Raw genomic sequence first — 17954 nt, 5'->3', positions numbered from 1 at the left:
GTAAAAAAAAAAAACAAAAAAAAAACAACTTCCTCCTCTTCAGTGTTTTCGTTCAGACTTATTTCAAAGGTTGAGCTGATTCCGCTCCGATGAAACGACGGTGACCTGGTAACATTCTGAATCACGACCGATACAAAAGCCAGCTGTGTCTTCTTGAAGACGTAAAAACCCATCGCTGACCACTCGGCCTGGCTTTCCAACAAATGGTGCGCGACACTGCAAAAATATCTGCTCAACTGCATCTGCTTGAGCTGGTGTGGAGTCATACTTGTTTGATCCACTGGAAGCTCGGGTCAGTAGCTAATTAGCTTAGCTCAGCACGGGGGACAGGAAACAGCTATCTGTCTGGGAAACTGTACAGGAAATATTCAAGTAGCAGCAAACTGGAGGGTTTGAAGAGCGGAACCGAAGTGTAAACACGTCTGTTTGAGGGGTTCAAGCTTTATTGGACCTTTAAATAGTTTTTCGGCTTTATAGTTAACTGAACGTGTTAACATATATGTGGTGTATATATATATATATATATATATATATATATATATATATATATATATATATATATATATATGCGAGTGCGTAAACGACTCCTTTGCTTATTTGTTATATGTTTAAAGTACTCTAGTTGTTGGATTTTTGTTAGAGAATTTCATTTAAATGTAGAATCTGAATTTGTTTCCCTTTTTGTACAGAAAAATCTAATTTCTTTACTTTCAATATGATCATTTAGTCTGGAGGGTGGCCTTAATCTAAACAAAATATACGTAACTCAGAAATATGTGTGTACAAACGTTCAGAAGTGAAAAAGAAAATAAATTTACAAAGTGTGTAAAAAAAAAAAAATATTTTTCACAAAACAAAACAAAAAAAACCCTCAAGTTCAAAGGTTCACTACACGTGCTACGCTAATGCTAAAATAATTTGTTAATGGGTGAGGTAAAAAGTAATCCGCGTGAAATCTCATGCACATATAAATACAGTGGAGGAGGAGAGATTTAAAAATGTGACGGACCAAAACGTCACTGCGACATTTTTCCTTCGTCTCCCCTGAAGTTAAACTGGGACTTTTAACTCTTCTTGCGATGACACCATCGACCGGCTGTGGGGAGAGTCCCCCCCCCCCCCTCGCCCGCTGATGGCGAGACTGAGGTAAGACACTTAGTGGCAGCATCTGTAGCTGAAGACGTAGTGAAGTGAACGACAACTCCCCAGAGTTCTTTTTTTTTTCTTCTTTTTTTTTTTCTTTTAGCAGCTTCAGAGTGAGAAGTGGGCAGAGTTCATGCGCTGCGAGGAGACGCTGTGTGTGCGTGTGTGTCGTGGACGCTGTGTTGCCTCCCTTTTCTCTCCTCCGACTCCGACTTCTCCTGGTGCTCCTCCAGCATCTCCTCGATCAGCGGTGGCAGTGAGCCGGGAATCTCCATCTTCAGCGACACCACCCTCTCAGCTCCTGTGTGTGGGGGGGGCGGGGAGGCGGGGGACACACACCAGAAGTCAAGACAATGGTTTCCACTAAATATATATATATATATATATATATACATACACATACACACACATATAAAAATGACTTTTTACCCTAATAATGACATTTTGCTGTAAGTCTTAATTTATCTATAGTCATGCAGTGTGAAACCTGGCCCTGTTTAGATGCACACAAAGCAAACATCCTGGGAGAAAGTAGGCTCACATTCCCATTAAAGCACTGTTTTTGACAATGAAATGTTATTATTATTATTATTTTTTTTTTTAGACCAGTGAAGTGAAATTGGATCATTTTTCACGGCACACCTGACAATATCTCAAAAGTAAACTAGCATGCCACGGCACGATGGTTGAAAAACACTGCTTTAACCAATCAACTTTCTTTCAACTATCATCTAAGCCACAGAAGGCGATGGAGAAGAAATGCAGGAAGTGAAGAGATGGGTTCAGTAAGACAGGGCGATGCGCCAGGATGGTGACACACGTCCAATGTCTCCTCCAGTGCCAACAGGAAGCCTTGAGGTGCAGCTGGCCGGCTTTAAACCTAAGAACCAGAAGGTTCAAGCAGTGGTGTTGTTTTAAAATAGAAATCCTCCCTGCTCCAAATGTGTTTCACATCGGACAAATGTCTAAAATATAACTGACACAGAGTCAGGCCCATGTTCTCCATCTATTGATGGAGAAAGATCAGACGAAAAGAAATGTTGGGGGGAGGAGAGGGACGACCCACGCCCTGCTTCATACCTTTGGCGCTGATGGTGCGCAGGTCGGTGATCTTCATGAGAGCCCTGGGGAACATGAGGGGCATGCTTGGCCGGCGCTTGCGGGAGTAAACCTTCAGCGCCTCCAGCAGCGGCTCCTGCAGCACCTCCACCTTGGACGGCTCCTCCAGGTCCTGACGGTCTTTGAACAGAGGCGGAGTCTAAGACCATTTCATTTCACAAAAAAAAACAAAAAAAAAAACAACAACGGTCCGCGCGGCCTCTGATCCCGACAGTACCTCCGGAGACGAGGCAGATGGCGCTGAGGAGGCCGCTCTCGGTGTCGTCCATCTGTAGGGGCAGCAGCTGGCCGGCGAACGTGAAGACGTGGTCGGTCAGCGGTCCGAAGCCGGCGTTGTGGATCTGAGTGCGGGTCAGGGTCAGACCGTCGGAGAAGGTCATGGTGTCCTGGTCCGGAGTGTAGCGAGTGCAGATTCTCAGGATCTGGACAGAAGGAGAACATGGCGAGTTGAGATACAGAGAAGTACTTCTGTTTTGAGGAGCAGCCTTTGCTGCTGTTCTTTGCACTTCTTCTCACATGCAAACGCTGCCGAGTCCTTCTAGAACTGCTGCGTCTTCCCCATTCGGGCCAAATCTCACTAGCACCAGCTAGCCCTCCGTGCTGCGCTCTCGTCTTCTTTTTTTTACTGCACCTTACTGCAGTCTTGCAGCTTTTGTGAAGTCCCGACCTTGGAAAAACGCTCCAGATTGCAACTCGGTCAAATGGACGTGTGAGATTTCAGCTATCCAGCGTCATCGCGAGGACGATAGGCTCCACCCACAACAGCACGCACGCACATCCTCGACAGGTTTGTCCACAAAGTAGCGGCACAAATCAATTGTGACCTTCGTGGCCTGACTCAAACAGATGTTGCATAACCGCTAGTTTGCCTCACCAAGTGGAAAAAAACAACACAAAGAGAGAAAAAAAGGATGGAAATCATGACGGTGCAACCCAGAGGAGTGTGTGGCAGGTCAATCAGAGACGGCCGTGTGTGTGTAGTTTGTGACAAACACCAGAGTCCCGGAGCTTCAATCCACAGGCTGGACAGTGCAAAAGGAAAATTGGTGCGCGTGCCTGTGTGAAAATCTTATTGTTCCATTTAATAAAATCTCACCCTGCTGCAAACATAACAATCTTATTTCTCATGGGAGAGGTTTGATCCTGACATCTGTGTGGGTGAATTAAAGAAGACGCTACCAGGATGTCCAGGCAAGCCGTTTTCAGCAGCGTGATCTGGTCGGCCATGGTCAGCCCCGTGAAGCCCGGCACCCGCTTGGCAAACTCCACCACCTTGATGATGCACTTGGTGGCGAGGTCGCTGAACTTGTCCCACAGGCCCAGGTCCAGGTGGATCCTGTGGTCCGAGCTGGAGTTCTGAGGGGGAGACGGACACCGTTTCTTGTTTGGAGGCTGACCAGGAAGAAGAGCAGGAAGTGTTGAAAAATCACAGGCGTTCCAGACAGGGACATTTGACTTATTCCCTGGTGATCTGGGAGTCATTTGGGGACAATTCAGTGTCAATAAAACACTGAAATATTTTTCAGTCCACTGGTTTTACTGACGAAACCTCCAGTGGAGCAGTGAAGTCCAGTCAGTAGTTAGAAAACAACATGTTCAGCCCCCCCCCCCGCTTCTTTGTGGGAACCTTCCACATGTTCTGAAGGAGGCAAGCGCAAGATGAAAACAAGAGGGCGGAGCTAACACCTGACTGGGGGCGTCAGTAACCTGGGGGAAAAGTATCAATGACTTTTGTGACATCAAATTCAAGAGGAAGATTTGTTTCGGCGCACAGTCACTGAGCAGTGGGGGAGAGAAAACAAAGCCCAGAAGATTAGAATATCCAGGGAAGGTTGTTGCAATTCAGCTTAAAAGGTGAATGTGACATATTATATAAAGGAATAATATGCAAATCAATATATTTCAAGCTTTTATTTCTTTGGATTTTGCTGATCAGGTCTTGCAGCTTAAAAAAACTCTCAAATTTTATAATAATTTCCTGAGTTTGTGGCTTTGTGCTTTTAATAAGCTGAAAATCTTAATCAGCAAAGTCACAACAAGGAACTGCTTGAGATGTCAGTTTGCGTGGAATGGCTCAATACAATGTGTTGCTGTCATCTTTTATGTTAGATTGCCAAAATAAAACAACGTTTACTGGATATTCTCATTGTTCGGGCAGCACCTGCATGGGAAGCGATAGTGAGAAATAAATTCAAGCAAAAATGATAACTGAGCTCTGAAAACAAAATGGAAACATGCAAATGAAGTGAGTTGACAGCAGCAGAACAGGGAGTGCTGTACTCCCTGCTTCCTGCTCTTTGTCCTGTGCTGTGACACTCGAGCTGCGTCACAGTTGTGGAAAAAGCGCCGCGCCCGGATCATTTATACCAGCGGGACTACAGCGCTGTTCCAGCTGGCCCCGGGTTCAGTCGCCGCTGGCACGTGCGGTGGTCCCCGTGCGTGGCGCCGCGGGTGAGTCAGAGGGCGACTCACGTGGCTCAGCGGGACTGAGCCGTGTTCTGGATGAACCGCAGCTCTGTTGCCGGTGCCGAGTCCAGCATTCAGCCTGCGCCGCTCCTCTAATAAGCTAATATTCCTTTACTTTAGCCCGGTGTTTGCACTCACTGTGGTGTATTTCCCCAGCTGGCAGAGTGACGGGAAGGTCTCCCTGTGAGCCGTGCAGATCTTATCCACGATCAGGCCCAGCTCTGCCGTCAGCTCGTACGTCTCCATGATGGTCATCTTCACCGCTTCCTTCTTCCCCTTCCTGCGGGAGCGGTCATTTCTCACAGCTGGAGTGGGGGAGGGGGGGGGGGGGGGGCACACACACACAAAGGATAAGGCGCCCAATGTGAGAAAATAATGATATATATATATTTTTTTTTTAAATGAAGCCGCTGCTGGGACCTCGACTTTGAAATGCACACTTTAAATTTCTGAAAAATGTCTTTGTTTTGTTGACAAAACAACAACTTTTGGAAGAAGACAAGAAAACACGGTGGTCTAAGAGGGCGGAGCCGACAACTGGCTGAGGGTGTGGGGGAGATGCCAGCTCCCTTTGTGACGTCACAGAGGGCTGATTTTCAGAAGTGGGGGTTTTGGTGCACACTTGCCACACAGTGGAGTGAAGCAGAGGAGGTAAACGATGATGAAGTTTTCTCATTCCCGGGGATTTCGCTGCGGGACAGAGGCATAGATTTACCCAACAAAGAGCCCCTCCCACTTCATTCATGGTGTTCCCTCAAACATGTGGCACCAGCTGAGTTTCACCAGCAAGAGCTCAGGCTCAAAGTAGCGGGTGGGGAGGGCTAAGCGGGTTACGTAACCGTGAGAAACCCAACAACATTCTTGAAGCGCTGATACACACGACGACCGGCTCAATTAGTAGTCTGGAAAACAAGGAGACTCATTCAGACAATCTGGGTCTCAGGCCGTCTCAGCACAATGTGGAAAAAGTGGAGAGCCAAACAGCAGCTGTGTTTTGTTTTGTTTTGTTTTGTTTCTCCTCCTCCTCCTCTCTTTCTGTCCTCCTAATGCAACACGGAAGGAGGACGGGCGCAGGGTGCATTTAGCAGGAACAGAATGTTTGACAATGCAACAGGCAGAATGGCTCGAATCTGTTTTCAATTCTCTCTCCTGCTAAATGTAAAACCCCTCACACACACACACACACACACACACGGAGGAATTGTACCAAAGTTGACACTCCCGGGGGCCCAGCTGGCGGTGTGGCTAATCTGCGGCAGCACGTGAGGCAGCAGCGTAACCAGGTTAGCCTTTCGTAATCGCCACGGTTACGGTGTCAACAACATGTTGAGCCGCGTCCCACTGACTCGACTCAGGCAGCGAGGCACATGTCAGAGGAGCTGAGGATTACGCAACAACCCTCACAGACACACACAGACAAGCGCGCCCACGCGCCCATGTACAGACACACACACACACACACACACACACCCAGAGTGGCCTACATCCACTCACACAGTCACTGTGCAAACACCCGGCCGCAGCGGCGTCACATTACTGCGGGGGACTGAGGCGGTCGGGGAGCGGTTACATCGCTTCCCTCCGTCTGCGACATGTGAGGCGTTTATGTAATGAGCGTGTGTGAAGGAGCGGCGGGGTGCAACATGTGGACGGGAGGAGGATCCGCCTCCTCCGCAGCCGCCGCCGTCCTATCACCGCCTTCGGCTCCACACGACACACATACACACTCGCCCTTATCTGGGTCAATGCGCAGACACACAGTATTTGTTCCTTCCTTCCTGTCTTAAGGTCAAAGTGGCTCGATAGCTGCAGGAGATCAGCGAGGGAAATGTTCAAGATTAGCGTCTCCGTCTCTGAACAGCAGGTTTGACGTGCGACCGGTTTGAGGCTGCGTTTGCTGCAAAGGCCCTCACGCCGTCCCGAAGGCTAATTATAAACTGCATTCATTCAATTTGCCTTCTGAACACAGTTAGAAGTCTCAAACACATTCCAGTGTGCTTTAAAAACTAGGAGACCAGGAGACTCTCTGGGTTTGTGGAACCTCCTGTCAGCATCGCCTCCATCAGGGCTATTTTTATACTCATTCATAATCTCTCTCTCTCTCTCTCTCTCTCTGCTTCCATCACCTGACAACAGGCAGACGGTGATCCCACTCGCACCAATCACACGCTGCCCTGGTTTCCATCAGCCAATCACAAAGCCTCCGCTTCAGTCGGTCACAGTGCCCGGGGCTCCTGCCAGGTGGCGCTCTCCATCTCCCAACAGGAACCAATCAGGTGAGCGTGGGATTTTTTTTAAGATTTAAGATCATTTTGTAAAATTGGTTTCCAATCAGGTGCTCTATCATGTGAGAGATTTCAAAAGGTCCTAGAACACCAAAAAACCTCCCACCTTCTGACTGGACTCACCCCCTTTTTTTTTTTTCTTAAAGACAATCACATAACACACCCGTTATTAGCTGAAAACGATGGGCGGCCGACCAATCACAGCGTCCCAATCCCCATCACACACTTACACTCCTTGGACATCCCCACAGCGAAGCACTTCTGCAGCCGGCAGTACTGGCAGCGGTTGCGGGTGATCTTGTTGATGATGCAGTTCCTGTCGCGGTGGCACGTGTAGGCCATGTTCTTCTGCACACTGCGGCGGAAGAAGCCCTGCACAGGAGACACGGCACGGATAAATGAAGGTGGCAAAGGCCTTTGACAGAGTTCCACTCCCATCATCTACTATAAATAGAAAATCAAATGTACAAACATAGGAAAACTATAGTTATAAACAACAATAGACAAACAACAACATAGAATACATTGAAAAGTTGTAAAAGTAGAAATGAGGAGATGTTTTATCGGTGAGCTTTTAGAAAGATGTAAATGACAACGTAGACCTCAGAGACATGTCTAGATTGTTCCACTATTTAAATGAAATAAAACCTCTAAATGAAATATTAAATTGATGACCAAATGTTCACGCTGGCGCTATGTCTAGTTGAGTATGAATGTAAATCGGATGAAAAACTAAAGAAATGATGAAAGGTATCCGGAAGATCTTGTTTATAGTTAACAAACTCGTGCACAAATAAACACGATTGATAAACATTGAGTTCATGAATCCTGAACATTTCCTAAAAAATATCTGAGGTGGATCCTATCTATTTATTTTAGATTTTGACAAACTGGGTAAACTTGACGCACTTAGACTGAAACTGGAATTAAATTATGAGAAACCCCTCTCCACTACTCGGAAGCCACTAGCCAATCAATGACAAACCTGATTGGTTCACGTGAACATGACGGACAGATCGGTCGTCCGTAACATTTGCCTTTTTTATGCCATCTATAGGCCCTTTAAAACCAGTTAGGAAACCTTCCATCTGTGCGGCTGGTTACGCACAGTGAGTGATGCTCTTACTAATTGAATTCAGTACTAATTTCTATTATTGAAAGACAATTTCAACCACAACTCCCAATAATTCATTCGGACATAAACGTCTATTTTTTTGTTGCTAGTTTTAAGATAATTTAGAACAAAAGAGGGTTCATTTTTTTATATGCTCGAATAAAGAATGACATTTTTTTTTTTTTTTTTTTTTAATGTATTAGTATTGGTGTTCCTCCTCCCAGCAAACACAGCCAATCAAAGTTGTGTCAGATGAACTTTGCTGCAAACAGCGGTGGTGAATTTCTCTTCTTTTGCGACCACCGTCAGTCGCTCCACAAAAGCCAGCGTCCTACCTTGCAGCCCTCACAGGCGCTAACGCCGTAGTGGTAGCCCGAGGACTTGTCCTGACACACAAAGCACGGCTTATACGTGCGAGGAGGTGGCGGTGGCGAGGAGGGACTGGCGAACATGTCGTCTGAGCCGGAGCTGGAGGTCTGGCTGCTGACGGCTGCAGAGAGAAGGAGGCCAAAGGAAGAGGGGCAAAGGAGAGTGCGTAATCTAGGAACAACCATCCATCAGCAGGTAACATTAGCGTCATTTGTTACTTTTTTTTTTTTTTTTTTTTAATAGATTGAATTAGTTTAAACATGAATCTTAATCACGGTTCCAATTGACTGACAACGGCCACATGTCTGCATCACGGAAGGACCACTTAGACAGAGCAGGACCTCTGCGTCTGAGCCAAAAGGTCAACACACACACACACACACACACACACACACACACACACACACACACACACCATCCAATAATCTGATCTGCATGATTTACCAAAGCCTCATTAATTCTCCCAGTTGACAAAGATTTAACAATTTTAATGGCTTTGGGGATGTTTTCTTTTCCTGCGTGATCCTGGCAAACAAGGAGAATGTGTAAGTAGGGCAAGATTAAGGGATTATAAACACAAAAAAAATCTCCTTTTTATTTACTATACCATCGTAAAGACATCATAAGAGCAAAGAGCCCAAGATTCGTTTATGCTGTCATTTATGAGAACAAATCTTGCAGCGGGCACCAGGTAACCCCCAAGGACCTCATGAGTGGCCCGCAGGCCTGTTGGACTTACTCATTAATAATAATAATAATAATAATAATAATAATAATAATGATAATGATAATAATAACTCAGAGAGTTTGTTATTTGAGGAGAGTCTAGCAAACTGGTGACCCATGAAGCAGCACTCAGTGCCAAGGCAGTTGGTGACCCCTGAAAGAGACCATTTGAGGTTCTCAGGGAACATGCCTTCTGCTGAGATGACCCATCCATGGGTTACGTTGTGTTGTTAGAATTGTTAAGCATGTCGTGACAATTTTGGTGACGCCATAATAAACCATGTGGAAAATGTCATTCTCTTTATGCTGAGGAAATGTGTCATTATTTTTCTACAGCAGAAGCAGCGGGTCAGAGTGAAGGTGAGTCCCTCTTGAGTCCTGAAGTCAGAGTGTGTGTGTGTGCGTGTGTGTGTGGGAGTCTGGAAGCAGTCACATCATCGTCCCTTATAAAAGGAAAGTGTTCGGAGAACAAACTCAACAATACACACAAGCGGCAGAATAGACTGTTTATGATGCCTTCCTCTTCCTGTGACAGGACGCAACATTCGAGTCACAGTGATCGAGAACTTCACACTTGAAGCTGAAGAGTGGACGCCAATGTGTTTGGAAGCATTGGAGAAGCTGCTTCATTCAGCCAGACTTGGGGCCAATTCCAATTCCTCCCTTAACCCTCAATCTCAACCCTCGCCCTTAACCCTCAATCTTGGCCCTCAAAAATAAGTGTCAGGGCTATCTTGTGACTTAGAAATGGGACGCCCCTTAAGTGCAGTTACGTCTTCAGACTGTGGGGGGCGGCCTTACGCCAACGCTACGTCCAGTCAGTCAAGAAGACGACGACGAAGAAGAAGGAGAAGAAAAAGACTACGAAAAAGAAGAAGTCCTCCGCCTCTACACAACGAGGTGTACAAGTAACGTGAAGCCGGGACCGCCAGTCCGGCTTCAAATGTTACGCAACAACGATGTCAATAATCCATAAAAAAGTCTTAAATTTAGACAATAAAATGGTTTCGTAATATTTATATCTTTATTTACTAAGAAAATACTTTTTTCGTTGCCATCTTTTTCGAAGATGTCTTGGCAAAAATACGCAATGCCTTCTGGGTAGCCCTTATTCCCAAGGGTGGTGCCGGAGAATCTCAACATTGAGGGCGATACAGCCCTTAAACTCCTCCCTCAACTTGACCTTCTGAGAATCGGGACAGCACTTGCACTTCGCGGGAGCGCGCATGTTTGAGATTGAGGGTTGAGATTGAGGGTGAAGGGAGGAAGTGGAATTCACCCTTGGACTCCAGTTGTGTACCAATCACACGGAGGCATTCTATCTCCCTTGCAGTTACAGCTGCACCCATTGCAGCACAGCACTCCCCTCCATTTTTCCACTTCCATGTATAATTTCCCTCCATCAGTCACCGCTCCGCCCACTTCAGACCCACTGTCTGAGCGGGCCGGTGGCTCCGAGCCGTGGGGGCTCCCTGCCGGCTCTCTGATCACCTCCACCACACAAAATGGGGGGGAAAGAGGCTTTGAAAAGGGGACAAAACGAGAAAAATTGCATGTTCGCATCCCCTCCAACCCGTGGCCTCCGGCTGAACCTGGAATCAGCAGGTCAAGCGGGGACACTCCCATCAGGCCCGGCGCTGTCCCAATGCCAAACAATGCAGGAGCAGGCCACGAGCCCAGCTGACTGATGAGAGGGAGGGAAGAAGAGCAGAGTGTGTGTGTGTGTGTGCGTGTGTGTGTGTGTGTGTGAGAGAGAGAGAGAGAGGGAGAGTGAGTGATACTTAGAGAGAGAGAGAGAGGTGGGTGGGAGGTGGTCCAACAATTTTCTGATTTCGACAGTTGTGGTGCATTAGAAAAAAAAATATTAAAGTGCCACAAAAGCAGCTGGTTTAAAACATTACTTTGGTCTGCAAAACAGTGTTTATGGAACTTTAATAGATTTTTTGGTGGTGATAAACCACATTATGTCTCTGAACATAAAAAAATACAATTCAATAAAAGTTCATCAGTGTGTAGCAACTGAATTTAGCAATTGTCGATTGAAAAAAGTTCTGTGCGTTTTTTTGTTTTTTTTTATCTTTACATTAAAAAAAAATAGTGTCAACGCATTAGAAGGAACTTTGCCTCGAGTTCAGTGACGAATGGAACACAGTTATTGGAGGTCTCGTCACTGACATGAAGTCGGTGATGGGTGTAAAAGGAATATACACGATTCCTCAGTGGGGATTAATCATTTAAGATACTTCATCCGTTTATAATAATATTTTGCCTTGAATTCCTTCTAGTCATGTCCATATTGTGGAGTTTAGCTGTTGTTTCGTTTTTTTTCCCGTGGAATTCTGGTGGAAGGATCTGAGCAGCGCCACTGCAGTCCTCCTCTGACCTGCTGAGCTAGTGACCGTTCCATGAACCCGCTGCGACCCCAAAGTGACCGTCCCAAACACAGAGCGCTTGTGTGTTCTCTGCCGTCTTTCGTTGCTGTTGCATCCGCTCAGGAACTGATCCACTCTGCTTTCAATGTGCACGAGAAAAAAAAAAAAAAAAGCTCACGATAAAATCAGCCGTCCGCCATGACGGTGAAAGTTGTGTGTTGTATAACAACACCGGTTCACTTGTGATGACTTGGCTTGAGGGGTTGACCATGAGTAAAGCCAGTGAGTCAAGCATTTTATTTGATTGATTGATTGATTGATTTTTAGCTCACTTCTTACTTTATTTTGCAAAGCCGTGCTTCTCTGCAAATTTCACCTCTTTGAGACATTTGTGTACACATTATCAGTTTGCCATTGCGCTGGAAAAACGCATGCAATTCATGTTTGTTTCTAAACAAAAACAAATCTCAGATATGACTTCATGATTAGCATATGGCAACAACCATCCATTAAAGCAATGATTATCTTAAAAAAATAACAAGAAGAAAAACATCCAACTTTTTTCCCCTTTTTTTGGGGGGGGGGGGGGGTACTGGGTTCCATCCATGTCACTTTTAGTAGAGAATTCATGGATACGGTGAAAACAATTTTTAATGTCTGCATTGCTCGGGCAAATGAATAAATAAGAAAAAAAACCAAAAGGAGCAGATTAAATACACGATGAGTTTCCACCTACACTGCGAGCAGCGCTGATGCTGCTGCTGGTGCTGCGGCCAGTCCGCCTCCATCAGCTCGGGGAAGAAGGCAGACAAGTCCTGCTCCTGGTCCTGCTCCTGGTCCAGCTCCAGCTCCTGCTCCTGCTCCTCCAGGCTGCAACCAGGGCTGGACATCCCGTACAGGTCCATGATGTCTGCCGGGGCGAACGCCTGGAGCTCCAGGTAGTCAAACATGGTCTCGTCTCATCCGAATCCAGGCTCTTGTTCCGGGGATGGCGACGAGGCGCTTCCGCACCGTTCAAACTCGGTGGGGATAAAAAATAAAATAAAAATAAAAACAAAAACAAAAGACGTGGTGATGATTGGGATTCCCGAAAACAGCGGGCTCTCGCTAGTCAGAAGATGCTAGCATGTTTTCGCCCCGCGCGCTGAGCTCCGTCGGCGGTGTAAAACTCTTCCCCCCTTTTTTTTTTCCCCCTGCTCTAAACGGCTGTTTTGCATAACAAAGTTTGTGGCCGCACTTCTTATCGCTCCTCTTTATTGACTGATGTCTCAACTCAATCTACTACATGCTAGTTGTATGTGTGTGTGTGTGTGTGTGTGTGTCGGGGAAGAGAGCGGCGGCGCTGTTACCTAATGTATGCGGCTGAACTCTCCGTGAACCTCCACTGCCGCTGACCCGCGCATGACCCGCCCGCCGTCTGACATCAGCAGAGGCGGCCGGGAGAGAAGAAGACGACGACGACGAAGAAGAAGTAGTAGTAGAAGAAGAAGAAGTAGAAGTGAGGCACCTGAAGTTCGAGACACGGACAAAGGGGGGCGGACCCTGAGATTTTCTTTGTAAAATACGTGTCAAAGAAAGACCACTAAGTCGTTCACCGTCTGTTGTGACCGTTAATAAAAAGCAAGTCGGCTAACGTGTTATGCGCACATTAAATTTTCATCCCACTAGCGGCTAATTTTAGCCTCTCGGGCTACTACGCTAAACCCAAAAGGCAAATCTTCTGTTCACACTACTACGGGATTTTGCATCATTTTGAACAAAACCTTTACCCATACCTAAAAAACTATATTATATTTGCTGGCTATTGTCACTGTACATATGTGTACATTTACAGATACAGTCCTAAATGACTATAACTTAAAGGAAAACCCTCTAGCATAGTTTTGAGGGACATTTTGTGTGCATTATTTATTGACGATAATGTCATTTTAAATGTGGTTTGGGTTTTAGCCCTGGATTCATTTTTGCTATGAGGAGACTCACGGTGGGGTTTTGTAAAAGCAAAATTCAAACATTTGCTCCGCTCTACATTTCCTTTGACGAAATCGATACCTTTAAGGTTGCGTTTCGCCTCATGATCCCCATCCACTTCAGAGATCGATCTTGGCTTTAAGTCAGAAGTATTTGCACTCTGGGGGAATCCATAATTAAATCTAGAGGCAGACAAATCTGGTTCACTCGCAAGTCTGGTGGGTACGGTACGGGGAGGATGTTTGTTCCACTGCAAAATAAAAGGACCTAATTTACCTCATTCATCAAGTGGCAAAGCCTCAGAACAACTGAAGTGTCCGTCTCCCCCCCCCCAAAAAAAAAGCTCAAACAATGAACAAATACAGAGAAAAGGATTTTATCACATTGTCTGGAAATAATACATTTGAAAGCGAGCGGAGGATACAGGCAGGTGGTGCCAAAGGACTTGAATGGCGAGGCCGTTTTGTTTGAAAATAAAAATACACTTGATCTCTTTCAATGCCACTGCTAACCCCATTGAGGCTGAGAGGCAGCAGAGATCCAGTGCTAAAGGAGGCTAATTACTTCCAGTATCTCCCACACTCCAGGGAGGCCAGGTCATCCAGAGGACAGGCATGTGAAACATTCCTGCAGCCGGCTTCCCTCCCTGCCCAGTCCTGCCCTGTCCTCCTTTCTCCCACTTTTTCTCTACTCCCTCTTGCTCATCTCTCTCTCCTCTTGCCTCATTTCGCATTGCTCTCATTTTTTTTTTTAGTTCTGACGTCTGTCTTCATCACTCTCTCTAATATTCTGTTGGTAATTTATTTATTTATTTATTTATTTTTTGGGCAAAAGCAGGCAGCTATTCAGCCATTTATCTCTGATTTCTGTGTGGCTGGGGGGGATGTGGGCGTAGTTTTACTGGCCTACTTTAAAGTGGTGGCTACAGCTATGCTAACAGCTCTTGAAGCTCAGCTCGGATTTACAAAATTGCCAGTAACTGTATGTTGAGAATTATGATTTCTGTGTGATTGTATCGCCGGTATGGCTTAGGTACAGCTTTTCCACTATGAGTCCAACTGACACAACATGCAAACAATTGTGATAAACAACAACAGTGGAGTCTGTGATGCCTCAGTGACGTAAAACTAAAAATCAGACAGCACCAACATAAAAATGCTTCAGTGTTCATACAAGCAGTCACAATTACTTCTGATCATTCCGCCACCACCGGGTTTTGGGGATTGCTATTGCATTATTTCTCAATATAGGAGATATCTTTTTTTATTTCTATCAGATCCCATTTCAGCATTTGCTAAGACTAAATGTTTACAAAACTATGAGAAATTGTGTGTCATTTCAAACATCCAAATATGGCACAGCAGCCAAATGGTTTGAACGGGTGGAGTGACCTTAAACACACCCGTGGCCTTCCTTTTGCTTCTTTACAGCCAGCTGTAAACTTTTACTCTGGCACCGTTAAGAGTTATTTATTAGCGCAATATATCTCTTTATTTTTAGTGCCACACAAACAGCGAGCGGGTGACAGAGACTTGGCAGATTTAAAAGGGCTCCCAGTGAGGCCAACACCTCTTTGAAGTGATGTGACTCTCTAGACTCGCACTACCCCAGTAAAGAGGATTGTGAATTGTTACCATGTTTTTAAATATAGCTGTCAGTAATTTGAAAGTCATTTAAAAGTGATTGGATAATCTGATACATGTATACATGTTCTTTCTATGATGACATGGGCCCATGATGCATTATTTCCATAAACAAATCCTGACATACGCAGCCTTGTAATTTACTTATTGTCTGCACATTGAAAAGACACAGACGTACACGCACAACATAACAACGAAACAAGCGGCTCAAAAACTTAGCAGTGTATGCAGATTCATGAACATAGGAGATGAGTTGGATTGATTTTTGTTATTCAAACCACAGAGATAAAATGCAGAGAGGCGCGTCAACCCTGGACTGCGCGCTGAATTGGCTGTGTGGAATCAACATTCTTTAGCTGGGAAATCTTCCCAGGAGGTCATGGGGTCAACGGACATCTGAAAAAAATAATTTAAAAATCTAATTTGAAAAAGATATACAGCATGCATGCTTTGAAACAATATTTTCCAATATGGTTTCTTTCTGTTTCTATATCATGCCATACCTTTCCTCAGCGCTCCCTCCTGTCCCTTTCTTTGTGCTCGTTGTCCAGGTCATTTTGAAGTCACCTGCTCCCTGAGTGCGTGTGGCTGCCTGCAGCTGAGGATGACGACAGAAAAAAAAGAAAAGAAAAAAAAAACAACACAGTCTGCGTGGTGTCAAGGAGGCACCAGGAAGGTTCTAAATAGCATCGCAAAGTTGTGCAGAGGGAGGCGAGATTTGAAGTAGTTCCGTTGGTAAAATAAAACACTCAAGATACAAACATTTTTTAGAATCAGGGAAAAAATGAAGATGATATTAATTTCTCCTTCACCTTTCACCTACAAAGTCAAAGTCTTCTGCCTAAATCTTTATGACGTTATGAGGAAAAGTAAAATCTCCTTGAGCTGTTGGATGAAAAAAAAATGTGGCACTTAACAAACACACACACACACACACACACACACACACACACACACACACACACACACACACACACGCACATACACACTAGCTCTACCTGCTGCAGTAGACTGGTGTGGATGACGTGATCCTCCACATTCACTCTGGACCGAACCCGAATCCTCACCGTCGTCTTCCGGCCCCGAAATTCGTCAGGCGGTGCAACTGGAGACACAGTCACGTTATCTTGGAGCCCAGGCATACTTTGACTATTTTTTTTATTTTTTTTTTAACTTTGACTACTTCACTGTGACAAACACGTGATGACACAAAACACAAAGACTTCCAGCCAGCCGCACCCCCAGAGCAGAAGAAAGGGCGAAGCCGGCTGCAGTTTACGTCGCTCCATGTGCTCGATGTGGTGGAAAAAGTGGCGCAGGCCCCTTCCTCCTGCGACAGGTCGGGTTCCCCGACATCCCAGTTTGTGTAGGAGACCTCGCTTCCGCTGGACCAGGACCACACTCCCACTTTGCGGAGTCCAATCCAACCTGCAGTCACACTGTTGTCCTCCATCCACCTCTTCACCTCTTCAACCTTGGTGGTGCTGTGGAAGGTCACCAGAGAGGTGCCCTGTGTCTGGCAGAGGCCTTCGCCCTCAGTCCAGCTCCCATTTGGTATTGGCAAAACTGTTCCTTTTTTGAAACAGAAAAGAAAGAACAACACAAGACGTCGGAGCCACAACTTGTTATTGTTGTAGCACTGGAGGAGCTATTTAGTACCCTGTGAGATCACAAAAGGCAGGGTTCCAGAACTGTGTGTTTAATTGTCATGGTGACATTGGTCCTACTGTATAAGCCATGTTGTTGCAATAAAAAAAAAATCATTGTAAGTTAACAAAAAACAATTTTAATGACGAACAACAACGAATCATTTAAATGTGCGTCCCATCATGCGGCGGTGTTGCTGCTGACTCGTGACCCGGACGGTCGCCGCCGACGCACCTGTTTCACAAATCACGTCTTCGCTCCGCGAGCACGGTGCTGCTGTCCAGGTGCCCGCTTGGATCATCAGGGCGCAGGTTCCGTCGCCATCGTCGCTGTGCTGGTCCCAGTTGTCGAAGCCGAGCGGCTCCCCGTCCACCCAGGTCCATTCCTGACGCTCCTTCTTCAGACCGATCCAGGCGTCGCCCCGGTATCCCACCGAGGCCGCCGCCTCCACCATCGCAGTCTCCACCTGCTCCTGGCCGTAGAGTTCTACCAGCTGGTCAAACTCAGTAGTAGCACTGGGAGCGCAGTAGTCCCGCGCCTCCTGCCACGTCATGTCGCGATTGATGAAGTAGTAGACGTTGGTGTCGGCCGCCGACGGGACCAGCAGACCTGAGACAGACGCAGTTGATTGCATTTATGTCAAACGAGTATTTGTTTGGTTGTTGTTGTTTGTTTTTTTTATCCATCATCTCACCTGTTAGCAGGAGAGTCACAAACATGGTCTCGTCTGTTGACAAAAGAGGGTTTCTGTTAAAAAAAAAAAAAAGAAAAGAATTGTGAGCATCCACAAAATGAATATACCACCTCACACAGTAGAGTTTTTAGGTGCAACACCAACTGCAAAGTCAAGGATGTTATATCGTTTAATACCCACATTTCCTTAGCGACTGCTGTGTTCCACACTGTGAAATGTTCAGTCAGCTTTTATTATCCTGACCGCAGTAGTTTAAACAGTTGAAGAAGCAAGAGCATCTTATTTGCCCTGCTTGCTTCTCACACTAAAAACCTATAGTGAGAAATCATCCGCCCTGCATGTCTGCAGCCGTGCTGTTGCAAAGAGGAGAAGGAGTGAAGGAATGAATACACTTGTTGAGTAAAA

At 45.9% G+C, this 17954-nt stretch overlaps 2 protein-coding genes across 2 annotated transcripts; both read right to left on the bottom strand.

Moving 5' to 3' along the window:
- Window positions 1–854: 854 nt before the first annotated feature.
- LOC142902063 (retinoic acid receptor gamma-like) lies at window positions 855–13089 on the bottom strand. The gene is made up of 9 exons (XM_076046867.1): window positions 12944–13089; window positions 12331–12613; window positions 8463–8617; window positions 7244–7385; window positions 4867–5033; window positions 3442–3618; window positions 2480–2684; window positions 2224–2382; window positions 855–1444 (listed from the first exon to the last, which is right to left on the bottom strand). Exons 2-9 carry the CDS (start codon window positions 12542–12544, stop codon window positions 1275–1277), a joined length of 1389 nt encoding a protein of 462 aa, XP_075902982.1. The 5' UTR covers window positions 12545–12613; window positions 12944–13089; the 3' UTR covers window positions 855–1274.
- A 1699-nt stretch (window positions 13090–14788) lies between these two features.
- Window positions 14789–17574, bottom strand: LOC142902053 (macrophage mannose receptor 1-like). Its single transcript, XM_076046850.1, has 6 exons — window positions 17550–17574; window positions 17090–17464; window positions 16448–16780; window positions 16207–16313; window positions 15712–15806; window positions 14789–15604 (listed from the first exon to the last, which is right to left on the bottom strand). The coding sequence occupies exons 1-6, from the start codon at window positions 17572–17574 to the stop codon at window positions 15586–15588; spliced, it is 954 nt and encodes a 317-aa protein (XP_075902965.1). The 3' UTR covers window positions 14789–15585.
- Between the last annotated feature and the right edge of the window lie 380 nt (window positions 17575–17954).

The sequence above is a fragment of the Nelusetta ayraudi genome, unplaced genomic scaffold, assembly GCF_046127955.1.
Source record: "Nelusetta ayraudi isolate G7.1 ecotype Tasmania unplaced genomic scaffold, CSIRO-AGI_Nayr_v1 ptg000091l, whole genome shotgun sequence".
Taxonomy (NCBI): domain Eukaryota; kingdom Metazoa; phylum Chordata; class Actinopteri; order Tetraodontiformes; family Monacanthidae; genus Nelusetta; species Nelusetta ayraudi.
The sequence above is the reverse complement of the archived record's forward strand: the minus strand, read 5'-3'. Positions and strand labels throughout refer to the sequence as shown.

Excerpts from the sequence above, each read along its gene's own strand:
- LOC142902063 (XM_076046867.1), bottom strand. The coding sequence starts at position 12,544 with ATGTTTGACTACCTGGAGCTCCAGGCGTTCGCCCCGGCAGACATCATG. Across the intron at positions 3,619-4,866 it reads AGCTGGGGAAATACACCACA|AACTCCAGCTCGGACCACAG; the intron begins GTGAGTGCAAAC and ends TCTCCCCCTCAG. Across the intron at positions 1,445-2,223 it reads GCGCACCATCAGCGCCAAAG|GAGCTGAGAGGGTGGTGTCG; the intron begins GTATGAAGCAGG and ends CCCCACACACAG.
- LOC142902053 (XM_076046850.1), bottom strand. The coding sequence starts at position 17,574 with ATGTTTGTGACTCTCCTGCTAACAG. Across the intron at positions 17,465-17,549 it reads TGTGACTCTCCTGCTAACAG|GTCTGCTGGTCCCGTCGGCG; the intron begins GTGAGATGATGG and ends CGTCTGTCTCAG. Across the intron at positions 16,314-16,447 it reads CCCTTTCTTCTGCTCTGGGG|TTGCACCGCCTGACGAATTT; the intron begins GTGCGGCTGGCT and ends CTGTGTCTCCAG.